This window comes from Amblyraja radiata, chromosome 9 (assembly GCF_010909765.2).
Source record: "Amblyraja radiata isolate CabotCenter1 chromosome 9, sAmbRad1.1.pri, whole genome shotgun sequence".
NCBI classification, from domain to species: Eukaryota; Metazoa; Chordata; class Chondrichthyes; order Rajiformes; family Rajidae; genus Amblyraja; species Amblyraja radiata.
In genome coordinates, this window is record NC_045964.1 from 37,932,216 (window position 1) to 37,954,927 (window position 22,712).

Here is a 22,712-nt window from a genome sequence, read left to right on the forward strand (position 1 = left end):
CAAATGATCACACCAATACTATATGATTTTATTAATAACTTCATGATTTTGCATTATTTTACCTTAAGATCAATTCACATATATTGATGTGTTGGAAGGAACTGCAGATGCTGGTTTACATCGAAGATAGACAAAATGCGGGAGTACCTCAGCGGGTCAGGCAGCATCTTTGGAGGAAAGGTCTAATGCTGCATGACCCGCTGAGGTGCTCCAGCATTTTGTGCCACCTATTCCTTTTCTCCAGAGATGCTGCCTGATCTACTGAGTTACTCCAGCATTTTGTGTTTATCTTCACGTATATTGATGAAATCTTCCAACCTTCACATCTATTTGCAACATGTACATGTCCAGATGTCTCTTAAATGTTATGACAGGTGACTCAATTACCTCCTCCGGCAGCTCATTCCTTATACCCACTACCCTTTTTGTAAAAAAGTCACCCCTCAGGTTCCTATTAAATCTTTCCCCTCACACCTTAAACCCATGTCCTCTGGTTCTCGATTCCCCTACTCTGGGCAAAAGTCTCTGTGCATTTACCTGATCTATTTCTCTCATGATCCTGTACATCTCTATAAGATCACCAATCATCTTCCTGCGCTCTAAGAAATAAAGACCTATCCTGCTCAACCAATCAAAATTCTGCTGCAACTCCTGGCAACTATGTTCACTATCTACCCACACCACCGACTTTAGTGCCATCTGCCATAGCAGATCCAATTGATTTGTTAAACAAATAGCAATCTCTTTCTGCATTGAAGTACACTGCATCCACTTCCTATTTTATTGTCTTACATGGATCTCCATCATTGTACTAATATCCAGGCATAATATTAAAATAAAAATGTGTAGGAAAGAACTGCAGATGCTGGTTTAAATTGAAGGTAGACACAAAATGCTGGAGTAGCTCAGCTGGACAGACAGCATCTCTGGAGAGAAGGAACGGGTGACGTTTCGAGTCGAGCTCCTTAAGCCCCTGTCCCACTTAGGAGACCTAAACAGCAACCTCTGGTGACTTTGCCAATACTCAGAAAGCAGACCCATGATTAATTTGCAAACATTAACACAGTTTTTAATCATTCATGTCCCCCCCCCCCCCCCCATCATCTCATTGTGACTTCAGTTTAAGATTGATTAGTAGGACTAGATGTTACAATCCCTAAGATTTTTCACTACAATTGACATTCTTGGGGATGACCACTAGGTGATTTTGCTACCATTCAGACACATCTTCAGTTGTGTACCTCACCGTCACTGGGTGTTTCGGCCTTTTATCATAAGACACCCTCAGTCGAGGCAGGTCCACCGCAGGGTGATCAGACCTGGGTGTGTGTCTTATGCGTAGCCTCTAGGTCAGTGGTTCCCAACGTGGGGCGTACGCCCCACATGGGGGCAATTTGATTTTTAAGGGGGGCATCAGGTAAACATATGTAGTTTATGTTTCAGATGTTATTTTGAGTAAATTCCATTTTCTGAGAATTATTTCTTTGTCTGCTCGTGCTAAAATATGGCGGGGGGGGCATCAGGATTTTAGAGGTGATTAGGTGGGGCATGGCCAAAAAAAGGTTGGGAACCACTGCTCTAGATGGTCAGACAGCTTCTTTTCTCTTCAGCCACAGCCAGTGATTGCTCCATTCGGCGGCATTGGCAAGTTATTTTATTACCCTCCTTTGTGCCTGCCCTCTGACTCCTACTTCCCTCAGGAGCCTTGCGGTGGAAATGGCTACAAAGCCCATGCACCCCATCTCCACTGGACACACCCTTACATTCCAACCTCTCTCCTCTGCCTCTGCTGCAAGGTTTGAATATCGAAGCCTTTTTCTTTCATAAGCCTCGTCCACAGCCTCCTCCCAGGGGACCGTCAGCTCAATGATGAAAACACGCTGACAGGAGTTGGACCGGAGAACGAGGTCTGGTCGCAGGTTGGTAGCTGCAATTTCAACTGGGAACGAAAGCCTCAGGCCTAGGTCAACACGCATTTCCCAGTCCCTGGCTGCATTCAGTGGGCACGAGTTGAGAGGCGAGGGGTTAGTCCTCCGTTTCTCTCCTTCTCGGATGAAGGATGGTATTTGCGGGAATGTTATCTGGGCATTGATAGGCATGGCGTTGGTGGTAACTCTCTTGTACTCGAGTTCAGCTGCCAAACACCTCAGCACCTGGTTGTGTCGCCTGGTGTATCTGCCTTGTGTTAGGCTGGTCTTACAACCGACCAAGATGTGCTTGAGGTTTGCTGGAACTGCACACAGTTAAATAAAAATAGGTTTGCACCCTCATAATCAATAACTAATGGTCATTAATCAATATCTGGTGAGGCTACATGAATGGAGCTTGAGAAACAAGAAAGGGATGATTACCGTGTTGGGAGTGTACTACAGGCCGTCAAATAGTCAATGGGAATTAGAACAAATATGCCAGGAGTTGGCAGGTAGCTAGCTGCAGGACTAATAAGGTTGTCGTGGTAGGGGATTTTAATGTTCCCATTATTGACTGGGAATGTCATAGTGCAAAAGGTTTAGATGGGGCAGAATTTGTTCAGGAATGTTTCTTCCAGCAAAATGTTGAGGGCCCTACAAGGGAGAGTGCAACACCTTTATCTAGTCTTGGAAAATTGGGTGGGGCAAGAGACCGAAATGTTCATTGATGAGCATTTTGGGACCAGCAACTACTGTTCTATTATGTTTAAGGTAGTTATGGATGGAGATAGGGCTGGCCCATGAGTTAAAATTCGAAGATAAGACACAAAATGCTGAAGTAACTCAGCGGAACAGGCAGCACCACTGTCTGATGCTGCCTGGCCCGCTGAGTTACTCCAGCATTTTGTATCTATCTTTGGTTTAAAGCAGCATTTGCAGTTCCTTCCTGCACAGTTCAGAATCTAAGTTAGACTTTCTAAATTGTAAAATTCTAAATTGGGGCAAGGGCAACGTGGAAAGTATTGGACAGGGACTCACACTAGTTGATTGGAGCAGGTTCTTTGAATGAAATGGAATGTCAGGAAAATGGGATGTTTTAAAAGTATGCTGACAAGAGTCCAGGACATGCATGTTTCTGTTAGAGTGAAGGGCAATGGACATCGGGAAGCTTGAATGATAAGAGAAATTGAGGCTCTGGTCAAGAATGGGAAGGAGGCATAGGGCAGGTACGGCAGCTGGGATCAGGTGTATCCCTGGAGGAGTTTTAGGAACTGAGGGGCACGGTAAAAAGGAAATCAGGAGGGCAAAAAGGGTACAGGAGATAGCTCTGGCAGATAACAGAGATTTTATGTACACAAAGGAAAAAGGGTAAGCAGAGATACAATGGGACTCCTCAGGAGTCAAAGGGGTCAACTCTGTATGGAGCCACAGGAAAAGGGCAAGATCCTCAATGAGTATTTCCCCTCTGTTTTTACCAAGGACTGGGAAACTTGGGGCAGTCAATGGAAGTGTCTTGGGGGTAGTCAGTATTCCAGTTGAGGAGGTGCTGAAGGTCCTAACGCGTATGCAAGTAGACAAATCTCTTGGGCTTGATTAGACACCGTGGGAAACTAGAGAGGAAATTGCAGGTGCCCTGGCTGAGATTTGTCATCATTAAATATGAGTGAGGTGCCGTTAGACTGGAGGGTGGCAAATTTTGTGCCTCTATTTGAGAAGGGCCGCAGGGAAACGCATGGGAACTACAGGCCAGTGAGCCTAACATCTGTGGTCGGCGGTAGTGTATTAGACTTCAGAGATACAACGCGGAAACAGGCTCTTCGGCCCATCAACTTCACACCGATTAGCTATACACTTTACAATTTACCATTTTTACCAGAGCCAATTAACGTACAAACATGTACGTCTTTGAGTGCTGGAGGAAACCAAGAGCACCCAGAGAAAACACACACAGTCACAGGAAGATCGTACATGCTCTGTAGAGACAGCATATGTAGTCAGGATTAGAATTTCCTTTATTAGAATATCGAACCCTGGTCTCTGGCACTGTAAGACTATACCATTGTGCCACCCCAAATATGAGTATTCTGAGGGATAAACATGCATTTTGACAGACAAGGATTGATTAGAGATAGTCAGCACGATTTTGTATGTGGGAGATCGTGTCTCACAAATCTGATTGAGTTTTATGAAGATGTGATCAAAAAGGTTGATGATGGCAGAGCAGTAGCGTTGTACATATGGATTTCAGGAAGGCATTTGACGAAGATCCGCATGGTAAGCTGTTCTGGAAGGTCAGATCGCATGGGATCAAAGGAGGGATAGCTGTCTGGATAGAAAATTGGCTTCGGTAAGCTGTTCTGGAAGGTCAGATCGCATGGGATCAAAGGAGGGATAGCTGTCTGGATAGAAAATTGGCTTCATGGAAGGAAACAGGATAATAGTGGAAGGTTGTTTTTTGGACCAGAAGCCTGTGACTAGTGGTATGCCTCAGGGTTTGGTCTGGGCCCATTGCTGTTTGTCACCTATATCAATGATCTGGATGAGAACGTACAAGGCACTTTTAGCAAGTTTGCAGATGGCACTAATGTGGGAGGTATTGTAGATGGTGAAGGGTTGTCAAAAATTGCAGCAAAATCTTGATCGGTTGGGCAGGTGGGCTAAGAAATGGTTAATGGAATTTAATACAGAGAAATGCGAGGTGTTGCGTTTTGGTAAGTCTAACAAGGGCAGGACCTATACAGTGAATGGCAAGACACTGGGAGTGCTGTGGAGCAGAGGGATCTAGGTGTACGGGTACATAGTTCCTTGAAAGTGGCATCACAGGTAGATAGGATAGTCAAGAAAGCTTACAGAATATTGGTGTTCATCAGAGTATTGAGTATATAAGTTGGGAGGTCATGTTACAGTTGTATAAGACACAGAGTATTTTGATCAGTTTTGATCACCATGCTATAGAAAAGATGTTGTCAAGCTGGAAAGCGTGTGGAGAAGATTTACGAGAATGTTGCCAGGCCTGAAGATTTACAAGGATGTTGCTCGATGGCCTGAGCTATGGGGAGAGGTTGAGCAGGCTAGGACCTAATTCCTTGGAGCACAGGAGGATGAGGGGTGAACTTAAAAAGGTGTACAAGCTCATGAGGAATAGATTGGGTAAATGCCCAGAATAGGGGAATTGACAACCAGAGGACATACATTTAAGGTGAAGAGGGAAAGAACCTGAGAGGTAACCTTTTTTATTACACAAAGGTGGTGACTATATGGAACGAGCTGGCAGTGGCACGTATTGTCATAACATAACATTTAAGAGACATTTAGACAGGTACATGGATACGATAGGTTTAGAGGATAATGGGCCAAACACTATGTTGGTCGGTGTGGGCAAGTTGGGCCAAAGGCCTGTTTCCACACTGTATAACTCTGTCACTAATTTAAACATTGTCCATCTTTAATTAACCTAGTACACCAAGTACTGGATAATTCCATTCCCCAGTGTTTTCTGTATCTTCTTATGCAACATCTTATGGGACGACAGATGGCACAATGGGCTAAGTGTTCGGCTGGCAACCGGAAGGTAGCTGGTTCGAATCCCGCTTGGAGTGCATACTGTCGTTGTGTCCTTGGGCAAGACACTTCACCCACCTTTGCCTGTGTGTGTCCTTGGGCAAGACACTTCACCCACCTTTGCCTGTGTGTGTGGATGTAATTATGTGAAGCACTTTGGGGTCAATGCAAGTTGACTAAAAATGTGCTATATAAATAAAGAAATTTAATTTAATTTTAATTTAACATACTTTCTCAACTCCACGCTACAAATGCTATTACCTAGAGTCATAGAGTGATACAGTGAGGAAACAGGCACTTCGGCCCACCTTGCACACACATGTCCCAGCTACACTAGTCCCACCTGCCTGCGGTTGGTCCATATCCCTCCAAACTTGTCCTATCCATACACCTGTTTCTTAAACGTTGGGATGGTCCCAGCCTCAACTACCTCCCCTGGCAGCTTGTTCCATACACCCACCACCCTTTGTGTGAAAAAGTTACCCCTCAGATTCCTATTAAATATTTTCCCCTACACCTTGAACCTATGTCCACTGGTCCTCGATTCCCCTATTCTGGGCAAGAGATTCTGTGCATCTACCCGATCTATTCCTCTCATAATTTTATACACAATTTTCTTTCCCCAATTCTTTCACATACCTTTTCCCCAATTAAACCTAAAAATCTTAAATCCAGTTTAACCTAGCACATCATCTGAAATTGCATGCCAATCATTTTTTCCTGTTTTCCCCGATTCCAGGAAATTCCCAAAACTGCTAAAAAACATTTTATAGCTGCAAACAGGGCAGGGGTTGAACAACATACAAATTTATTGTAGTTCAAGAGGAGAAGTAACGAGCAGACGAGAGTGGGTTATGGAGGATCTGGTGCCGGGAAGGGGTGAAAAGTAGTCAATCATGACAGGAATATCTAGGGTGAATGCACAGTCTTCTTTCCCCCCCAGATGAAGGGAAAAAAGAATTAGAAGACATAGGTGTAATAGGAACACAAGGGCCAATTTATTCACTCGAGGCTGGTGGGTATATGGAATGAGCTGCAAGAGGAGGTAGTTGAGACATGGCACTATAACAGTATTTAAAAGGCATATGGACAAGTACATGTAAAGGAAAGGTATAGGGGGATTTTAGTTTAGTTTAGAGATACATCGTAGAAACTGGCCCTTCAGCTTACCGAGTTCATGCCGACCATTGATCACCTGTATACCAGTTCTTTGTCGTACACACCAGAAGGCAGTTCACAGAAGTAAATTAACCTACAAACCTGCGTGCCTTTGGAATGTGGGGGGAACCGGAGCACCCTGAAAAGACCCACATTGTCAATGGGAGAATGTACAAATTCCGCAGATAACGCCGCCAGTCTCTGGCGGTGGCAGGCAAATGGGACATGGATGGACAGGGTTGGGCCGAAGGGCCTGATTCCATACTGAATGACTCTCAGCTTCAGGCAGAGGTAAAGCTGGGGTGGTGGAGGGGTAGAATGCAGTGGCAAGGGAGGGTGGAGTGGTAAGGTGGATGGAGGGGTCAGACAGGAAGAGAAGATGGAACACATGTCATAAACAGAAGATAACAGTTGTCAAAGCGGGTTTCTAAACACGGACAAACGTTGCGTGGATGAAGAGGAGTCGAGGTATTGGAGAACCACGACTTCTGTCGGCCGGAGCTGGCCAGTCAGCCCCGCATGTGTGGAGATTTTTGGCCTACACCCACCTGAACTGTCCCCATCCTCTGACACAGAGGAGCTCTCCGTGTCTTCCTCATCCGTACTACTGCCTTCATTCTCCGGGTAGTCGACATCCATGTCTTCGTGATTGTTTTCTTTCTTTTCTCGTGAATGAACAGGCATATCGGCGGCAAATTTAAAAAAAAAATCAAAACACAAACACCGCGGTTCGGTTTAACGACACTGAACGTCCACAGCGCCGCAAAATCACATTTTCCCCCAATTCGATAATAGCGGAAGGGGGCGGTAGTGCGACTCGGCTGATGGACAGTCCGACTGACCATTCACAGGCCTGGACAAGGGAGCCCCGTTCCTATTGCCACCAATAGGAGAGCGGTGGGGCGAGGCTTACGGAGATCGAATGGAAGCGCGCTAACAGGCGCGTTTGTGGCACCGTGGGTGTTGTAGTCCAACCGACGGCTGCCGTCGTGAGCGATTGGATGATACGAACTACACCTCCCGAAAACCTCTGCGACCGGCGCCCGCAAACAGCGGCAGAGCAGCCCTGATTAAACAGCAGCCGAGCAGTCGCTACGCTAGAGCCAAGGCTGGGCTTTGTGAATCACTTCAGCTGCACTAAGCTCATGTTTTGGAGTTACTGCCTGTCATGGGTTTATGTTGCGGTCGGGAGGCCGGTGATGGGATGCCGGTGGGTTTGCAGGCCGCTCGAAATTCTCTGGTTTCGATGAAGCGTGCCGCTTGTTTGTCCTGCTGAGGTCGGCCATGTTGGCGGTTGACGGTTGTTAAGTGGGCAGTGTTCGCTCGGGGCTGCCGCCTGCATGGGACTGGCCTTTTCACAGAGCGCTTCGGTTATGAGGAGCTTTTCAGGCCGTCATTCCGATCTTCATTTTGCATAAAAAGTTTCGAGCAGTGAAAGAACGCAGCGCGCCCAGTGCTTAACTCGAGGGAGCGGGATGTTTTCCAAAAAAACTCACAGCGATGTGAAGAAATCGACGCAGAAAGTCTTGGATCCGAAGAAAGATGTCCTGACGAGATTGAAGCATCTGAGGGTTGTCATAGGTTGGTATCTGACAGCCGGGCTGCCTGGTGGAAGTGTAGAATCGTGTTCAACTGAACGTAGTTTCTGGTCGTCCCCGTTTATGGGTTGTTCAGGCTTTTGTTTTCTTTAGGCTAATTTGTAGTTGAGTCTATTCCTGGCAAAATATCCTCGATGTTTCCTGAATCATTACTGTCAGAGATGGATATCTAAAATGTAAATCTACCATCCTTTCCAGAGATTAGATGGCCAGATCTTTCCAAAGATCCACTGATTTAGGTGGCCAATGTTTGTTTTCTCTCTTTTGACGTAATATGTCTAATTTCTGGAAAACAATAATTGTGACTATATATGGGAATAATTTTTTGATTTGTATTTTAACATATTGTTTGGAGTATATGTGCTTTCAATTTCAAGAAATATTGCAGTATATTTTGAAAGTTCATTGGAAAAGTAAACATTTGACCACTCTATTCAATTTAACTAGTTTAATGATCTAATCTGCTCCAAACAGGAAATAGTTAGGTTTACACGATACTAACACAAACCCTTTATGATTCGGTTAATTTTCTGAAGTAAATGTGTGTATATTTCTTCCTGAACAAATGTAAATATTTTCTGAATTAATATTTTTACTTATCATTACTACTTCAAAATAAAATTCCAGTTACTACAATATTCCTATTAATTGCAAAACAAAACACTTAAGGAATATATGGAGTGGATCAATGCTGTGCTATTGTTTTTTAGAAATGCAAGTCTAATAAATGCAATATCATTCATAATTATTATTTTTTTTAATGTTTTTGAACCGAGGAGTTAAGTTTGTTTATTTTCCAATATATGACTTAAAATGCATTACTGCATTGCAAAATGTGTCACTTGTGGTTCAATGATAGCACTTGCATCTTTTGAATTAAATGGTGTAGATTTCAAGTTACACTCCAACGACTTGTCCACAAAGTCAGCACCCGACCTGCTGACTTACTCCAGCACTTGTTTTTGTAAACTAGCATGTGCTGTTCCTTGTTTTTCTAATAGTTATTTTTGGATAGATGTTAAACTGAAAATCAAACTGCTCTCTTTGGTTCATATAATAGATCCCACTGTATAGGTTTGAGGGAAAAGTGTTGTCCTTTGCTTCCTAACCAAGGCTTATCCTTCAGCTGGCTTTTATTTTAAAATCCATTTTGATTTCATCTAGTGGCTTGTGAGGCTTATTGTTCAAAGTTTGTGTGCTACATTTTCTGCATTCCAATAAAACACCTCAAAAGATAAACTTTTAATTTCAATTAAAATATCAACATAGAATTGTAGTTCCAAAATCTGAATCCAACAGTACAATCACCTATCATATCAGTGCCCTGACTTTTTAGCTGCAGTCACCCAAGTAACTAGAGCATACAATGCCCTCCATAATGTTTGGGTCAAAGACCCATCATTTATTTATTTGCCTCTGTACTCCACAATTTGAGATTTGTAATAGAAAAAAATCACATGTAGTTAAAGTGCACATTGTCAGATTTTAATAAAGGTCATTTTTATACATTTTGGTTTCACGGTGTAGAAATTAGAGCAGTGTTTATACATAGTTCCCCGATTTCAGGGCACCATAATGTTTGGGACACAGCAATGTCATGTAAATGAAAGTAGTCATGTTTAGTATTTTGTTGCATATCCTTTTGCATGCAATGACTGCTTGAAGTCTGCAATTCATGAACATGACCAGTTGCTGGGTGTCTTCTCTAGTGATGCTATGCCAGGCCTGTATTGCAGCCATCTTTAGCTTATGCTTGTTTTGGGTGCTAGTCCTCTTCAGTTTTCTCTTCAGCATATAAAAGGCATGCTCAATTGGGTTCAGATCGGGTGATTGACTTGGCCACTCAAGAATTGACCATTTTTTATCTTTGAAAAACTCAAACGTTAGCAGTATGTTTGGGATCACTGTCTTGCTGTAGAATGGACTGCCGGCCAATGAGTATTGAGGCATTTGTTTGAACTTGAGCAGATAGGATGTGTTTATCAACTTAGCTCTTCACTATTCCCTTCATCATCTGGAATCACCGAACACCTATGCACGCATCCTGTTTATAGATTTTAGCTCGGCCTTTAATACTATACACCCGATTAAACTCTACAATAAAATGTTGGACATGAGCATTCACCCAGCCATGTGCCATTGGATTCTACACTTTCTAACAAACAGACAGCAAAGAGTCAAGGTGGGTGAAAAACTCTCCAGCCCTTTGACTCTCAACATAGGAGCCCCCCAAGGGTGCGTTCTGTCACCCCAGCTCTTCTCACTTTACACCAACAACCTCACATCCCAATGCAGCTCAGTTAAAATGTTTAAATATGCAGACGACACAACAATAATTGGCCTTATCTCAGACAACAAAGAATCACAATACCATCTAACAGTCGATAACGCAGTCAAATGGTGCGCAGACAACAACCTCCAGCTTAATACTTCAAAAACCTTAGAAATCATCATAGATTTCAGACGCAATCAAAACCACAAACCCCCGGTCCATGTCAACTCTCACCCCATAACCTCCACAAACTCATTTAAGTTTCTAGGCACCTATATCTCCAATAATCTAAAATGGCACATCAATGCAGACCACGTCATCAAGAAAGGTCAACAACGCCTATATTTCCTCAGACAGCTCAAAAAGTTCAGAGTCGATAAACACCTCCTGGTCCGTTTCTATCAATCAATCATTGAAAGCATCATCACCTCCTCAATCACAGTCTGGTACGGTAACACCGATAGTCACTCACTACACAGAATACAACGCATTGTCTCCAAGGCCTCCAGGATCATCAACTCCCCCCTCCCCTCAATCCATTCCAGTTATCTCCAACGTACCTCAAAACGGGCAAAAAAGATCATCTCGGACCACTCCCATCCAGCAAATCACCTTTTTCAGTCTCTCCCTTCGGGGAGGCGCCTCAGGTCACTTGCTACTAAAACCACCCGCTTTAAAAACAGTTTCTTCCCCTCAGCAATAAGAACTCTCAATTCCGTCCAATAATCTGACAATAATTTGACTTTTGATGTATACAGTGTCTTGTCTATGGTCTTTGTTTGTTCTTTTGCACTATGTATTGTTGGTGAGATTTGTGATTTGTGATGTGGTATGGATGCACTTTATTACGGTGTTCTGTGTTATTAGTGGTATGTAACAAAAGCAGTGTACCATCATGTACCGAACCCAAATACCACCAACCCTGGTTGCGTGGCAATTAAAGATTCTATTCTATTCTTCTATTCTATATACTTCTGAATTCATTATGCTACTACCATCAGTAGTTGTATCATCAATGAAGATAAGTGAGCCAGTACCTTCAGCAGCCATACTTGTCCAAGCCATAACACCCCCACCACCATGTTTCACTGATGAGGTGGTATGCTTTGGATCTTGGGCAGTTCCTTCTTTCCTCCATACTTTGCTCTTGTCATCATTCTGATATAAGTCAATCTTCGTCTCATCTACCCACAAGACCTTTTTCCAGAACTGTGGTTGCTCTTTTAAGTACTTCTTGGCAAACTAACCTGGCCATTCCATTTTTGCAGCTAACCAGTGGTTTGCATCTTGTAGTGTAGCCTCTGTATTTCTGTTCATGAAGTCTTCTGTGGACAGTGGTCATTGACAATTCCACACCTGGCTCCTGAAGAGTGTTTGGGGATTTTCCTTTATTATAGAGATAATTCTCTGTCATCAACTGTGGAGGTCTTCCTTGGCCTGCCAGTCCCTTTGCAATTAGTAAGCTCATCAGTGCTCTTTTTCTTCTTAATGATGTTCCAAACAGTTGATTTTGGTAAGCCTATGGTTTGGCTGATGTCTCTAAAAGTTTTATTCTTGTTTCTCAGTCTCATAATGGTTTCTTTGAATCTCATTGGCACAACTTTGATCCTCATCTTGATAAACAGCAATAAATGTTTCCAAAGACTGGAGGAAAGACTAGGTGCTGAGAACTCTCTTATACCTGCATTAAGGAGGCAATTAAACACACCTGAGCAATTACAAACACCTGTGAAGCCATGTGTCCCAAACATGGTGCCCTGAAATGAGGGAACTATGTATAAACACAGCTGTAAATTCTACATGGTGAAATCAAAATGTATAAAAATGGCCTTTAATAAAATCTGACAATGTGCACTTTAACCACATGTGATTTTTTTTCTATTACAAATCTCAAATGGTGTAGTACAGGGTCAAATAAATAAATGATGGGTCTTTGTCCCAAACATTATGTAGGGCACTATATGTGATGCGAGCTTCAGCGGTCTTTAATGCTTAGGATAGAGAATAAGTTACGGGAAAGTCATTGAATGGGATTGTTTAATTCTGAGCGCCAGCATAGATATAACAGGCCGATTGGCTTCCTACATCATATGTAAAGATAAGAATGCACTGGTTGCTGTCTTTTATTCCACCTTAGTGGGGTAAAAGCATGGTTACATTGACATACTTCCCTTTCTAAAAATTCTAAGCCTAGGGTTTGGCTGATGTCTCTGACAGTTTTATTCTTTTTGCTCAGTCTCATAATGGTTTATTTGAATCTCATTGGCACAAGCCAAAGAGATGAAGGAATGGAAATGTATCCTTATTCAAGAAGGTGATAAATCTGTAACCAGGCCAATCAGTATAACAGTGGCATGAAATCGAGATGATTGAGGACAAAATTAGATGCAAAAGAGAATCAAAGATTAATAACATAACCTGTACAGCTATCATTAATATTGAAACACGTGAAATAAAAACAAGAGCAGCCAAATGGAGTGTTGTTGTTCCACATTTAAATGAGAATGTGGCTATATTTTATCTGGTGCTACTTTTCTACACAAGCCCCATTTCCCCAGATTTTCTAAATGTATAAATAAATCAATATCTGTCTTGAATAAATTCAGCAAATGTCCCTACAGTCTACATTGTGGAGAGTTCGGAAAAGCCGCTATCCAAGTGAGAAATTTCTTGCTAGCCCTTTTTTTGTTTAGGCAGCCATCCGTACTCACACCGAAAACAAGAACTTCCTGAAACTTCCTGGGTATACCCTGGCCGGTCACACCGCCGACAAACATCATGGCATAGCTACGTTCGATCAAATCGACATGGCCTGGTCAGCCATAGCACAGTCCGCAGAGGTAGAATGGATCACAACCAAAGTGCAAGACACTACCATCGTCAACAATTACAAGCCGCCTCTGAGCAGGTTGGTCCCAACATCTCTGCCAGATGTTCCAGCCCCTGCCGTGTATGCTGGTGACTTCAACAGCCATCATACAGACTGGGCATACAGCAGCTCCAACGCTGACAGCGACTTCCTGGCAGAATGGGCCTCGACCGCCGATGCAACGCTCCTATATGACCTAAAGGAGCCACGCACTTTCTACTCTGCACGCTGGAACAGCACCACCAACCCGGACCTGACCTTCGCAAAATGTCGCAACAACGAACCGCTCCCAGTAAGACGCATCCTGGACAGGTTTCCCCGGTCACACCATCGCTCATAACCATTCCATCTCTGGTCCAGCCCGTGGAAGGGAAAGACGTCAAGAGGTGGTACTTCCGGAAAGCAAACTGGGTAGGCTTCACACACCAAGTGAATAAGGCAGCCGCTGGCCTCCCACACCCACGCCCCACCAACCTGAACAATGCCTACAACTCGTACTGCAAGATGCTGCTGGCCGCCGCCAAGAAGAACATCCCCCGCGATGTACGTAAAGCCTATGTTCCCTGCTGGGATGACGAATGTGAAGACCTACTTCGTGCCCACACAGAATCACAAACCAGCGAAGACGGGGACAAAGCAGCGAACGACCTAATCTGTAGACTAAATGAGAAACGCAGGCAAAGATGGGCGGAGACAGCGGAATCAATTGATTTCACACACTCCAGCCGTCAGGCGTGGCAGACCATGAATAAGCTGATGGGCAGGCCGACAACCCCAGCACAATGTCCCATCACTGCAAATTCCATCGCGTCGCTACTGCTGAGCAACGGCCACTTCCCCAACGCAGACAAGGACCTCACCAGAACAACATTGGCGAGAGTCCACGAGCTACACAGGGCCCCGAGCTGCGACTCCAACCTATCCCACGATTTCACAACACAGGAAATCGAGCAGGCCATCCGACGGCTGAATCGTTGGTGCCTGGTAAGGCACCAGGCACCAACGGCATCCACCCGGAATATATAAAACATCAAAGGGATCAGGGGGTATGGAGAGAAGGCAGGTACAGGATACTGAGTTGAATGATCAGCCATGATCATATTCGATGGCAGTGCAGGCTCGAAGGGCCGAATGGCCTACTCCTGCACCTATTTTCTATGTTTCTATCAAGGCAAGAAGGCAACTGACTGGCTGTGCTCCTTCTTCTCCATGTGTTTCCGCTGCCTGAAGCAGCCAAAGATCTGGCGCCGTGCCAAGGTGATCGCTCTGCCGAAGCCAAACAAGCCTTGCGATGACCCCAAGGGATACCGACCCATCTCACTGCTGTGTGTTCCATACAAGCTCCTGGAACGTCTCCTCCACACACGTCTCAATCCAGTGATCGACCCCCAGCTGCCTAAAGAACAGGCTGGCTCCCGAAGCGGTAGGTCAACGGCGGACCAGATGACCCTCCTGTGCCAAGACATAGAGGACAGCTTCCAGGCAGGGGAGAAGGCTAGCGCAATGCAGCAGGGTGAGGAAACTTAAGAACGGCGTCCCACAGGGCTCAGTGCTGGCACCAATGCTGTTCAACATCTACATCCATGACCTGCCTGCAACCCAGTCAAAGAAGTATGGCTATGCTGATGACCTGGCCATCCTGGGAAGCAGCAGAAGTGGGCCTCTCTGAAGACATGAACATCCTGTCTTCATACCTGAGGAACTGGCGCCTCAAGCTCAGCATGGGTAAGACAACATCTTCAATGTTCCTCCTCAGCAACAGGGAGGCGAACCGCGAGATGAACGTCATGGTGGATAATGCCCGGTTATGGTCCCAGCCCGTCCCCACGTACCTCGGTGTGAAGCCCGACAGAACGTTGTCATTCAAACAACACCTGGAAGGTGCCAAGGCAAAGACAAGCGCCCGTGCTGCACTGATACGCCGCCTAGCCAGCACCACATGGGGAGCCACGACGAAGACATTGTGCATGTCCACAGTGGCCCTGGTGTTCTCAGCCGCCAAGTACTGCGCCCCGGTCTGGTGCTGTTGCCCTCACGCCAAGAAGCTGGATGCTGCCCTCAACAGCACCCTGCGGACTGTCTCCGGATGCCTACGAGCTACCCCAGTAAACCAACTGCCTGTCCTCACTAGCATCGCCCGAGCCAACATCAGACGAGAAGCAGCCACGCTTGACCCTCTCTTGAAAGGCGCAGACCAGTGAATCCCACCTCCTCCATCAGATCGTCACAGAGACACCACGACGAGTGCGCCTCAAGTCACGGCAACCCTTTGCCACGCAAGCCCAAGAGCTGCTCTGCACAACACCAGCTGACGCTTCTAAGGCCGCCTGGGTCAAGACGAGATGGAGAGACCAGTGGAAGTCAGCGGAACCATCTAGGCTACACCATTACATCGATGACCCCATGGACGTCACTGGTCAGGACCTGCCCCGAAAGCAGTGGACAACCCTCAACCGCTTGAGGACAGGCATCGGACGCTATGGCGTAGCGATGAAGAGGTGGGGCCTCGTCGACAGCACCTCCTGTGAGTGTGGGGACCCAACACAGACAGTGGAGCACATCGTCACCAGTTGCCCCAAACACCGGCCACCGAATGGTGAACGAGGTTTGATTGACCTGGACGATGACACGTTGGCCTGGCTCGCCTCAACGGAGCTGCAGGTCTAAAAGACATACGACAGAAGAAGAAGCCATCCGTACTTCTAGGTTCAGTATACCCGAGTCAGGAGAGACATGAACTCCAATCTACCTGGTTAAACCATGTAGGAATCTTGTACATTAATAACCTCTCATTATTTTCGATTCCAGTAAACATAGCCCTGGGCCTCCTCCATTGTCAGAGTGAGGCCCAGCTCAAATTGGAGGAACATCACCTCATTTTTCACTTGGGCAGCTTACACCCCAGCAGTATGAACATTGACTTCTCTAGCTTCAAGTAACCCCTGCTTTCCCTCTCTCCTTCCTTCCCAGTTCTCTGACCAGTCTTGCTGTCTCCGACTACTTTTTATCTCTGTTTGCTTTGTTGTTGCCTTCTCCCAGCTAACAATGATCTATTCTATATTTTCTATTCCCTTTGCCCTGTTTTCACACCTTCACACTCCCTTATCTATCTATCTCCCAAACCCCTGACAGTCTGAAGAAGGGCCCGAAATGTCATATATTCCTTCTCTCCAGAGATGCTGCCTGTCTCGCTGAGTTACTCCAGCATCATGTGTCTATCTTTGGTTTAAACCAGCATCTGCAGTTCCTTCATAAACATAGGCCAAGGCCCTTGTTCCAGTAGTGAATGTAGTGAACCATTGCTGCATTGCCACGATTGGCAGGTGTTACCTTTCTGATAGTAGGGAGATCTGATATATATCCAATATTCCACAATCAGACTCGCCAGAGAGCAAGACATCTGCACTATTGCACTCAAATACACTTGTAATGAAAGCTAATGAATTGTTTGACTTCCTAGTTGTGCACAATAAAACCCAGGTTCCTTGGATTCGCAAAAGCATACAATCTCGTATCTTATAAAATACTCTTCCTTTCTATATTATTCTATCTTGCATGTTTTTACATCATAATCTGTCTCCCATGTCCTTATTCATTTAACCACGGAATCACCCTGAATCCTTTCTGTAACCTCCAAACACATGAAATTGTCACCTAATTCCATATCAAACAAACCTGGCTAAATTGTATTTGATCCCCTTGCCAAAACATTGATGTAGACCGTTAAGATTTGGACCCATTGCCCCATTCCCTGTGGAAACTCCAAATGACACAACCTCCCAACCTGAAAATTACGCATTTATTAGCACCTTTTTCTGGAAATTAATATGGTCTCAGATATAAGTACATTATCCCCAATACTGTATGCTTTAAATTAATTGAAACGTTTCCTGGGCATATTATCAAAGATCTTTGAAAGATCAGATATGACATTCCAGCTAGTTCACCATTATTTGTTCTGCTTATTGCAACTTCACTAAAAGCTTTCAACAGATTTGTCATATCTAATTTTCTTTTCATAAATATATGTTGATTTGTTGTGGCAAGAATATATTGCAGCATTTTCTCTAATACTGATGTTGAGTTATCTGGTCTATAGATTCCTGTTTTCTATCTTCCTACTGATTGAGTGTGGGGGTTTATATTTGCTCTCTCCCAATCTGTGGGAGCCATTGCAGATACTTGAGATGCTGGCATCAGGTACTGGAGTTCATTGCCTTTTAGTCCATTAATTTATCCAATATTATCTTATTATTACTAATGCTAATTTCTTTGAGTGCTGCATTTTCCGCTATTCTAAACTATTTTCTGTCTTTTATGAAGAGGGTCATAAAATGTTTATTTAACTTCTCTTCCACTTTTTTTTGTTCCCTATTGCAATTTCTCATAGGAGATCCATGTTATCTTTTTCCTTTTCATGTATCAAAAGAAACACATTACATTTTGCATTTTTTGCTAAACTGCCCCTATTTACCCTTGCCTTGTCAGTGTATTGGTAAATCTGAAATTTTGAAAATGTGAAAGTTTTCTAAATTTAAGCTGCTTTAGGCAAAAAAAGTGATAACGACATATTCTGTTTGAACTTGCTTGGTTCTGGTCTCGTCCACGAGTAGAAACAACTCCTCGAGCTCTATCCTATTGAAATCTTTTAAGCTTATTAAATACCTCTATCAGATCACCTTATTCCTACGACCCCCAGAGGGTAAAAGGCCCCATCCTGTTTAATCTTCTTTGCTAAATATTGCTTCATAGTTCTAATATCATTCTCAACATCAAAAAAGAGATACATGCCCTTCAGCCCACAACCACCCATTTATGCTATTATATTAATCATGTTTTTATTCTCCCTGCATTTTCATCTACCATTCACCTACACACTAGGGATAATTTTATAGTGCCCATTAACGTATCAACAAATGCATCCTTAAGATGTGTGGGTTGGTAGCTTAAATTGCACTCAAATTTAGGATGTGTGCGCATGAAAGGGGGGGGGGGGGTCATTTCTGATAAATATTTTATACTTCATGAAATGTCTTTGTGCCTTTTGTGGCATTGCTCTAGAACTATACAGATCCCTACAAGATCCAAATTCACCCATGATTCATCTAATTGCTAATTTATATTAAACCATAGTTAAGCAATTCTTAGCTTTTAATATTATGTTAAAAACAAAATTCTGAAATATACAGTAGGGAGAGAGAAGTGTTTTAAGTCAAAGACCCTTTGTCCTAATTATTCCCTTCCTCTGCAGCTTAAAAATAACTAGAAAATCAAAGCACCTGCTATAAATCTGTTATTAAAAACAGAAAATGCAGTAAATATTTAGCAAGTCGCACAGCAGCTGTGGAAAGGAACTCTTAATTTTCCATGTCTGAAGCCCTTTTTCAGAACTGGAAAGATGAAGAACAAAACTATAGTGTAATTGCAAGTTATTTTAACTTGCTGAATCGTATGTTTTCCACGTGCAAGTTAGCACTGGCATTAAACACTATCAGTTAAAAGCCACATGGTGTCCAGTAAAAAATATAAGGGGGAAAGTAATTTTGCAGGCAAATGTAAAGCCAGTCGAAGAAAACTTCATGGGATAAGTATACAGCTTGCAAGCACAGCAACAAAGATAGTTGGCAGGTACACAAAATTGCTGGGGAAACTCAGCGGGTGCAGCAGCATCTATGGAGCGAAGGAAATAGGCGATGTTTCGGGCCGAAACCCTTCCTCAGACTAGCACACAAACACAAAGATATTTGGCATGTAGCTGCAGGACAATTGTGAGCAAAAATAGGTTTACAATTTTAAAGGAATGGAGTGGTTGTGGTCTACATGTTTAGCAACTTGCAACAACTATAGAATGGTTATTTATGATCTAAAAAGATCAGAGATATTTCTTGTACTTCCAAATCTTTGCGATGCTGATTATTTTGCAATAATGAATTGGCATTAAGTATATTAGCACTACTATGTGACATATTTGCATTTGCAAATGAGGTAGAATAAGTACTCTTGGCTCGAGTTTTCCAGATTCTGAACTCAAACTTCATTGTTTTTCAGGGTTGTAGAGTAGCTTTGGTTGACTTCAGGTAAAGTGTATCAGAACAATATGAAAGTTGATGAAATATATTTGAAATATTAATTCCCTAACTCTTTTTACTTGCAGAAAACTCTGAGCTAAATGATTTGAAGCCATTCTTTGATCAAACATATTCACACATATATTATGTTTTTTTTGAAAATTTTGTGACAATCGAAGCCAGCCTAAAGCAAAAAGGTAAGCATAACGTTTACTTTTGATTGCATGAAAATTACTAATTTGTGGAACTAATCAATACTCTGAGAATGAAGTGTGAAACTGTTCATTTGAGTTTTGATTCATTTGCTTTACATAAATTTGGTTGCATAATGGTCCACATTATCTAGAGGAATTTTATGTTTAACACGGATTGTAGTTGCTTGATTATTTTGAAAATAATGAAATACAATTTTGTTGTATAGTGTGCTTAATTATTTTGTAGATTATCGGACATTCATTTTCTGTCTCTTGCAAAGAAGTCACCATGACTATCGGGCAATTTTAATCTATCATCATTAGTTGATTTTTGGGGAAATGTATTTTTGTTTTACCTGAGATGTGTTACTCAGTTAATTCAGGACACTAGGTGGATCATATTGTAATACCCATTTTTTTTGTTTTTTTTGTTATTACAATTCATTTTTTGCATCTGGGCTTCTATGAAAAGGCCAGACTTTATTGCCATCCCTTACTTCGCTAGAGAAGCTGGTGAAGAGTTGCCTTGATCTGGTGCAGTCCTTCTACTAAGTATACTCCGACAGTACTGTGGGAAGGGATTTCCTACATTTTAACCCAGCAAACTATGAAGGATCAGCACTATTTTACCTTGTCAGAAAGGTGTGCAGCTTGGTCAGAATAGCCTGCACAGTGCATTTTACATATCTTACATGCTATAACTATTGAGTCTGGAGGGTATAGAATAAATCAGGCAGTGCTTTGTCCTTGAGCTTCTCGAGAGTTGTTGGCACTGCACTCATCCACTGCAATCTTAAGCCTAGTAAAAGGTGAAAGTTGTTTGGGTGTTAGGAGGGGAATTGCTCACCAAAGACATCTAGAATTGAACCTGTCATGATAATTATGGATGGTCTAGTTGAGTTTCTGGTCAAAGATGAGCCTTGCCAGGGCGATGGAACCCTGATTGTAATGCCAATGAATGTTGAGGGTAGGTAGTTATCTCCTTTTTTGTTGGAGACATGCATTGCCTGGCATTACTGCCATGTGACTGTCACTTGTCTCTTATCGGCCTATATTTGGAAGTTGTCTCTATGTCGGGATGGATGCTGCATTTGCTGAAAACTTACAAATGGAATTGAACATTGTGCAATGATTAGTGAAGATCTCACCTTTCGATGTGCATATTTGAGCTCTTGAAATTATTTCATGATTATTTTGCTATATCTTCAAATTTTCCATCAGTCCTTAATGAAAAAATCCTTCTTATCCACATTTAAGTTCTGGCTGTCCCAGAGTCCTTTGTTCAGACTTGGCTTTTGTCTGGTGTGCCTCATTTCATAACAGCTTTTCTTGTGAAACAGGTGTTTTTGATTCAAATCACACTCCATAGACCTGAAGAGATCTAGTCCAAATCTCCAACCCAGTATTGTGGAAGTACTGCTTGGCGAAGGTGCTGTCTTTCAGACAAGGTGTTAAACCAAGGTCCCAGCCACTCTTGGGTGATTGAAACTGAGGCATAAAATGTATTTCCAAGAAAAATAGTGGTGCTCTCACATATTTCTTATTGCAGTAGATACTATCATATTATAATCTGTATTTATTAAATTAATTTTCCAGTTATTACAGTGGTATCAGCTTACTTTGTGCAAATTGGTTGCTCTGTTTCCTAGTTCAAAGTGGTGATTATATTCAAGGTATTTCATTGGCTCTAAATTGCCTTGGAACATCTGGAAAGACACTATATTATCTTCCCCAAATTCAGTCAAGTAAATTTCAGTTTAAAAAAATACATTTTAACCACCTTGATTTTCTTTTACTAATTTTAAATGAGTGACGAATTGGCCTATACATAGGCCAATGGATCTTCCCATTTTTAAGTGGCAGGTCTAATCCACTTTAGAATAAGGGGTAAGCCATTTAGAAGGGAAATGACGAAAAACTTTTTTACACAGAAGGTTGTGAATCTGTGGAACTCTCTGTCTCAGAAGGCAGTGGGGAGAAGGCAGGAACGGGGCACTGATTGAAGATGATCAGCCATGATCACTGAATGGCGGTGCTGGCTCGAAGGGCTGAATTGGCCTATTTCTGCACCTATTGTCTATCGTCTATCTATATACTAATAAAAGTCTCATCTTGTATGTGTGTGTGTGTGTGTGTGTGTCTGTTTGTATATTTGCCAAAACGCTACGCAGTAGGACTGAAATTTTTTACAGAATCTTACTCGCATTTTTCCAGTCGTCGCGATAATCGGGTTTCCTTCAGATTTTATGTTATATTTCAAAAGTTATTGATATTGAAAGTTTTAAAAAAGCCAGCTTTGAAAAAAAAAAAGCTGCCTTTGACATGGAGACTTGCACAGTAGCGCTAAATTTTTTGCAGAACCTTACTTAACTTTGTCCCGTTGTCATTTCTGTCAACTTTCCTTCAGATTTTATGTTATATTTAACGTTATTGATATTTAAAGTTTTAATAAGCCCAGTTTGAGAAGAATAACTGTCACGCTGTGTTGAGTTTTCTGGCAGCTTCCAGTGATGATGTCACAATGCCATCTCACAGTCCACCAATCACAATGGGATCATTTACATAAGCTGCAGATTCATTGTTGCCAATAGTAACAGCAGCCAAGACTTCGCAAATTTTACCCCCAGCCATCTCCCCACAGCCCTCGAAGGGCTCCACGGAGCTCCGACGCCGAACCGAAAGTCGAGTGCATTCATTGGCCCCGGGAAGCACCAATTGCCCCCCCCACGTGCACCGACGGGTTGCGCTGGGGGACCAGGCCTCCCGTGGGGGCAATGGGTGAGTGGTGGATTATTGCCTGGGGGGAACGGGTGAGTGGTGGAAACGGGTTGCATTGGGGGAACGGCTGAGTGGTGGATTATTGCGTTGGGAGAACGGCTGAGTGGTGGATTATTGCAATGGGGGACGGGGCCCAACAGGTCCCACTTGATCTAGTTGTCTATAAAAAAAGAAGCTATATCAATATTTCAATGATCATTAAATTGGAAAGAATACAAAAATGATTTGCTAGGATATTACCAGGTTGGAGGGTTTAAGTTAAAGGAGAGGCTGGATATGGTAGGACCCTTTTCCAAGTCTCATC

The 22,712-nt window shown here is 43.1% G+C and overlaps 2 protein-coding genes across 10 annotated transcripts in view; one reads left to right on the top strand and one right to left on the bottom strand.

Moving 5' to 3' along the window:
- Positions 1-7,467, bottom strand: part of brms1l (BRMS1 like transcriptional repressor) — a 44,752-nt gene extending 37,285 nt beyond the window's left edge. Inside the window, exon 1 of the mRNA XM_033027149.1 lies at positions 7,178-7,467. Within this exon, the coding sequence (XP_032883040.1) occupies positions 7,178-7,313 (136 nt within the window). The 5' untranslated portion in view covers positions 7,314-7,467. The remainder of the gene's footprint in view (positions 1-7,177) is intronic.
- Positions 7,468-7,676: 209 nt separating this feature from the next.
- Positions 7,677-22,712, top strand: part of ralgapa1 (Ral GTPase activating protein catalytic subunit alpha 1) — a 155,117-nt gene continuing 140,081 nt past the window's right edge. For 8 of the 9 annotated variants that reach the window (XR_004413089.1, XM_033027146.1, XM_033027140.1 and 5 more), the window contains exons 1-2: positions 7,677-8,210; positions 19,523-19,633. Coding sequence is in view for 8 of the 9 variants with exons in the window: in XM_033027146.1 (XP_032883037.1) it covers positions 8,105-8,210; positions 19,523-19,633 (217 nt within the window). In the remaining variant the exon portion in view is untranslated. The remainder of the gene's footprint in view (positions 8,211-19,522; positions 19,634-22,712) is intronic. The other variant, XM_033027147.1, reaches the window with a different exon arrangement.